The sequence below is a fragment of the Amblyomma americanum genome, chromosome 3 (genome assembly GCF_052857255.1).
Source record: "Amblyomma americanum isolate KBUSLIRL-KWMA chromosome 3, ASM5285725v1, whole genome shotgun sequence".
Taxonomy (NCBI): Eukaryota; Metazoa; Arthropoda; class Arachnida; order Ixodida; family Ixodidae; genus Amblyomma; species Amblyomma americanum.
In genome coordinates this window covers 133,215,658-133,220,816 of record NC_135499.1, presented here as the reverse complement: position 1 = coordinate 133,220,816, position 5,159 = coordinate 133,215,658, and the positions used below count along the sequence as shown (strand labels likewise).

The 5,159-nt window shown below is 53.1% G+C and overlaps 1 protein-coding gene across 1 annotated transcript; it reads right to left on the bottom strand.

Moving 5' to 3' along the window:
• Positions 1 to 639: 639 nt before the first annotated feature.
• On the bottom strand, positions 640 to 3,258 carry LOC144123321 (uncharacterized). The gene is made up of 2 exons (XM_077656170.1): positions 2,804 to 3,258; positions 640 to 1,120 (listed from the first exon to the last, which is right to left on the bottom strand). The coding sequence occupies exons 1-2, from the start codon at positions 3,245 to 3,247 to the stop codon at positions 707 to 709; spliced, it is 858 nt and encodes a 285-aa protein (XP_077512296.1). The 5' UTR covers positions 3,248 to 3,258; the 3' UTR covers positions 640 to 706.
• Positions 3,259 to 5,159: the final 1,901 nt, after the last annotated feature.

The window sequence follows — 5,159 nt, the reverse complement described above, 5'->3', positions numbered from 1 at the left end:
ACTTGCTACACAAAGTGAAAAACATGCTTCCGCCAAGCAGTGTAAACAACAAATTATAGCACAGCGGTAAGAGATTGTAAAAAAAAAACAAAGTCAACACTAGACAAATTTGATTACGGACCTCCGCAAAATTTGCCGCGACAAATCTACATCAATCACCAAACAGATGCAATGTTCGCATAAAAAGTTCCATAAATGCTGAAACAGTACAATGCGTTCAAAGGTCTAAAATAATGTACACACTAACACACGCCACGAATTCAAATCTTCAGCTGTCTTATGCACAATTCCTGACAACAAATTGAGATTGTTCATTGACCCATATTTGGTCAGCGAGTGAAGAAAGCGTACGTCCTATTATATGACTATCTCTGCGAGTGTGAAACACAAGGTAGTCCCATTAAAACAGCGAAATGCCGTGCGCTTGGGACGAGCGTGGTCAATTCGCGAGCCAAGGCCGAAACTACGGACTCTTCGTGGAAGACCAGATCGCGCCGCAGTGGTTAACGTGTACCGCTCGACTGCACCCCAACCGTCGCCAGCAGGTCACCGTCGCGCTGGACGCAACGGTGGAGATCGACGTGGAGTGAAATAAGCGAGTCGGCACTCGACCTGGTCTTCGCACGCGAACTATGTGCCCTTAACCAAAGACGCTCGGTTCCAAGCACTCGCTGCGGGGCGTCGTCCCCCCCTCGCAGAGACGCAGTCATGCGAGCGTGCACGCCGGCGGCGTGTGGCCGCACTCGAATGCCGCGGCGAACTCGGGCATGTTGAGCAGGGGCAACAAGCAGGAGACCCGCGGAGGCACGACCGGCTGCTGGCTAGCCGAGTCCGACTGGTCGTCCGGCACTGATGGTAGGTCGCTGTGGTGCGGTCTGCACGAAAGCAGGCACAGGCGCCGGAAGAAGGTGCGCTGCGCCTCTCGCCAGTAGCTGTTCCAGTTGGTCGACCTCCGCTCTTCGGCCGCGTACGAGGCGCTCAGGACGTCGTACGCGGTGCGCGCCCCCTGTAGCCAGAAGAAGTACTCGGGTGCCTGGTTGTCGGGCGGTCGCTCCAGGCTCACGTTCATCGCCCGCCGCGCCAGGGAGTCCACGCACTGATCGTACCGGAGAAAAGCCACCTGCGCCGTGCAGAGGCCGCGAAGATTTACATACTTGCGAGTTGTTTCCCAACACAAGCATGTCTTCCGGAAATCTTGAACATTCAGATCTATGCCTGCAGTCTCTACCATGCATATCTGCCCTCCTCGCAGACAACACGCGCAACGCATATGCCACGCCGGCCAACCGCTATGGCTGCTAAACGGCTTTGTTTACCGAATAAACACTTATCGTAGACGAAAGTTACAATCGAGCAAATGATTTCCAACTTGACCGCTACCGTTGCTCCAGGAAAGGAACAGATGCGAAAGAAAAGATTGAAAGAGTGGGCGCTCCGTGGTTGCCGCCACATCCGCCCAAGAGATTGCTGCAGCAAATTACAACCACAGTACCCCCCCCCCCTGTCAAGTCTATAGTAGCTCTTGTTAATTAGCTTGCAATTTGCGCCACAACAAAAACAGCGTAGCTAAAATAATGCGCTAATTTTTTACGCACCCACCCACCCACACCCCACGAGTGATAAATTTTATCTCCTACTGAATGCCCAATATCTTCATGATCTTGAAAACGTTGCAGCTTTTTGTGCTGCGGGAGCTCGCAGTGTCTGTCTTTGTGATGCATTCTTTGTTGCGCTCGAATACACGTTCGTATAGGCACATTCGCAAGTGCTCTCGTGCGCGTTCACATGGGCTTGTAGTGTCCGCATAGTTTTTGTGTGCCTGGTTGGCTTTTCGGGTAAATGACTTAAAGCGTATGATGCGATAGTATTAATAGGTTAATGCCCATATATGTGCGGAATTCACAATTCTCTACTTTAATTTGATAGGCAACGTGGGCCACCCTACACCGGCCCGTTTTTCGCTCACAACGCAGACGATGGCGCCTGATTTTCTACAGAAAGGGACCCTTAACGCTATCGCGCTCAAAGACAAATGCATGTGCAGAGACACCGATAACAAGCTATCTTTCCAAGGAGATGTCTTACCTGCTACGTCAAAGCTGGGTGCTTACAAATGACGTAAACGTAAAAACGGCATAAATTTTCCTTTAGTGACAACCCTTCTTGGGCTGTCCTAGAAAGGATAGATTTCAAGAAAGCGGCGGAAAATTCCCTTCAAAGAATGCCTTCCAGCCAATGACGTCGACCGTTTGCCATGACGTCACGGGTAATGCCATTTCACGGAGGCACTTCCCAGTCACCTGCGATTTCACGCTATACTAGCTGATTTTTCATCGCCATGCAGCAGTGGCTAGACAGGAAAGGGAAGGAGACGATCTTTTCTCCCCGTGGTGGAGGGAGTGGGCTCCTCACTACTAGCGACCCTGTACCCAGTTTCAAACCTCCCCCGTCGCCACTCCGTATGACACCTAGCCCGAACAACCCACACCCACGGCAAGGAGACAAAGGACCGTCTCCTTTTCTTTCCTGCTTAACCTTTGCTGCATTTCAACCGCGACCTCATCAGAACCGGTCCATGGCATTGGCTGGAGGTCCTCCTTTGAGGGACATTTGCCGCTACCTTCATGGCCTCTATCCGACCATAGGCGTAGTGCAGTCTAGTTGCTTAGCAGTAAATTAACGGGTTCCAAGAATATTACCTTTCTGCACTTATTAGGATTATCAAAGGTTTCTGGATCCTACATCCCTTTACTCCTACCTCGAGGATACAGCGGACAACACCGTGCCCAAGTACGACCCTCACCTGTTCTTGACTCGTCCACAGTCCCGGCACGTTGCTGGGGACCACGGCTCGGAGCAGCTCTCGCGCCATAAGCATACCCAAGGTTCCCAGGGCGAACTCAAGTGGTACGCCCTCTTCGTACACGATGGGCTCACGTCGCACAGCCCTTGGCACTTTTAGCGAGTTAGAGGAAACGTCGTACACTACGCGGCTCTCGAAGAAGTCGTCGCTTTCGTGTTCCTCTTTGCCGGCGAGCTGGCGTGGTGGGTCCTCCAGAAGTCGCATCTGGCGCGCCTCTCTCAGTTCCATGAAGAGTCCCGGAAAAAGGCTTAATGCTGATGACGTAGTCAGGTTCGGCACTACACTCTCCTCAGTCGCGCTGGCGTTGAACGAAGCGGCAGCAAAGCTCTGAATGGACACGCTTCCGAGCATGACCTTGGCGTTCCGCCTGAAGAGGTCGCCCATCCAGACAGAGCCCTCAGCGTCCAGCACCATGGAAGAGAGTACGCGCTCGAAGATTGCTCTTGCAACTTTCTCGTGTGCACCCACAAACGTGGACGTCACCAGATCCCTGGCACCACTCAGTGCACTCCATGTAGCACGCAGACACATCCTGGCGGGGCCATCGGGACCGTGGGATCTGCGGCGGCGCAAGTAGTCGAAGCGCATCGCCTCCATTAACACCTGGATGTAAATGTAGGCCACGCCGTGGTCCTTGCTGCTTCCAATGAAGTCCAGCGCCTGTGCGATGGCGTCCGCGTTGTCTACGAGTACCCTGGAATGCCTGTCCAGACGGCTTCCAGACGGAAGAACAGCATTAAGGGCATCCAGCCACTCCTGGCTACTGACATGCTTGCACAGTGAACCAAAAACTGAGACGTTGTAGTTCTGCTCATTCACCGGCGCCGCTAGCAATGGATGGACGAAGCGGTCTTTCTCCGCGATGTCGTTGGCGCTGAGAGAAAGTATTTTGTTGCCCTGCTTCTTCCGCAGCGTCGTGGAGATGCCGCTCACGAGACTCTTCAGGTAGACGAGCAGCTCAGCCGTCGAATTCTCGCAGCACTTGTTCGCCAGCGAGCGGCCGCGCCCAATCCGAAGCCTGGTGGTTACGTTGGAGATGCGCACAAGTCGTATGTGTAGCAGCGTGTGAACGCCTTGCGCCAGCGATAGGTTGACCACGCGTTTGATGACTTCGGGAAAGGTAGGGATGGCGAGCAGGTCGTGGTATCGGTTGAACGGCCTCAACATGTCGGAGAGCTGCAACCCACGCGCGCTGAGAAACCGGTGGCAAAGCTGGTAGAACTGCGCCAGGTTGAACAAGCGAGGCGACACGCGGTGGTGCTCGTCCACGTCGTTCAGGCTGCTGTTGAGGTCCCGCAAGAGTTCCCACGCCGCTGTTTCCAAGAACCCGCCATCGGAGCGTCTCAGCCAGCGGCGGCAGACGTGGCCGTAGAAGTCGTGGCACGGATCGATGGACACGTCGATGAGGCGCTCCAGGTCACGCAGGGCGCGCTTGCAGCTCAGCGTGGAACAAGCGTCCAGGTGAGGCGCGGATTCGGTGCGGAACAGCAAGAAGAGCAGCACACTTGCAGTAGAGATGACCACGCACAGGAACGCGAGCACGTACAGCGCCACGAGATGCCAGTGGTGCTCGATGAATGACCCGGTCGCATGGGAGATCTCGCGGATGCTGGTGCCTCCGACTGCACGGAGGCGATGCATTTTTCTTAGCGTTTAAGGGAGCCCAGAGCATGGTGTAGTAAGCTGTTTCCATTCTCCGATATCCAAAGCGCGTAAATAATAATGAAATAAGGGTGAAAAACATGCCTGGTTGCTTTACTCTTTCTTGCTTCGCTTGACGTTCGTTTCTTAGTTATATTACTTCTTTCCTGGTTTGTTTGTTCGCTTGCTTGCCTGTGTCTTTTCTATTCTAATGCTTGGTTGCTAACACATCTGCATGCCTACTGTACAAATATCAGTAATGCAGCCGCTCAGTTTTCAGACCCGCTTCGAGAAAACAATCGCCGTTTATGCGCTGACAGTTTTCCTCCACGCTGTTGCAAACGGCATAACGAGAATACTAGAGGAACTAACACCAGCCCCTCATTTGTGCCCTACCGCCAACTCCAAACAGCTGTTCACTTGTATTCGCCTACTAGGCTGCACCCATGATCATCAACACATAGGACTGCCGTATAAGACAGCAAAATAACCAAGCTAAACTGCGATTGTTCCTTCTATACTCACTCAAACGCGTGTCGAAAGAGTGCGCAAATGGACCGAAAACTTTCCACGTGACCAAGTTCCATGAGCAGCTAGCTTTACCAGTTCACAGTTTCTGTGACGTATGGAAAGACGGGCTTCGTAACACCAAATA

Bases quoted from the DNA above. Each gene is read 5' to 3' on its own strand.
- LOC144123321 (XM_077656170.1), bottom strand. From the start codon at position 3,247: ATGGGCGACCTCTTCAGGCGGAACGCCAAGGTCATGCTCGGAAGCGTG. The intron at 1,121-2,803 runs GTGAGGGTCGTA...TGCACGGCGCAG, and splicing joins TGTGGACGAGTCAAGAACAG to GTGGCTTTTCTCCGGTACGA.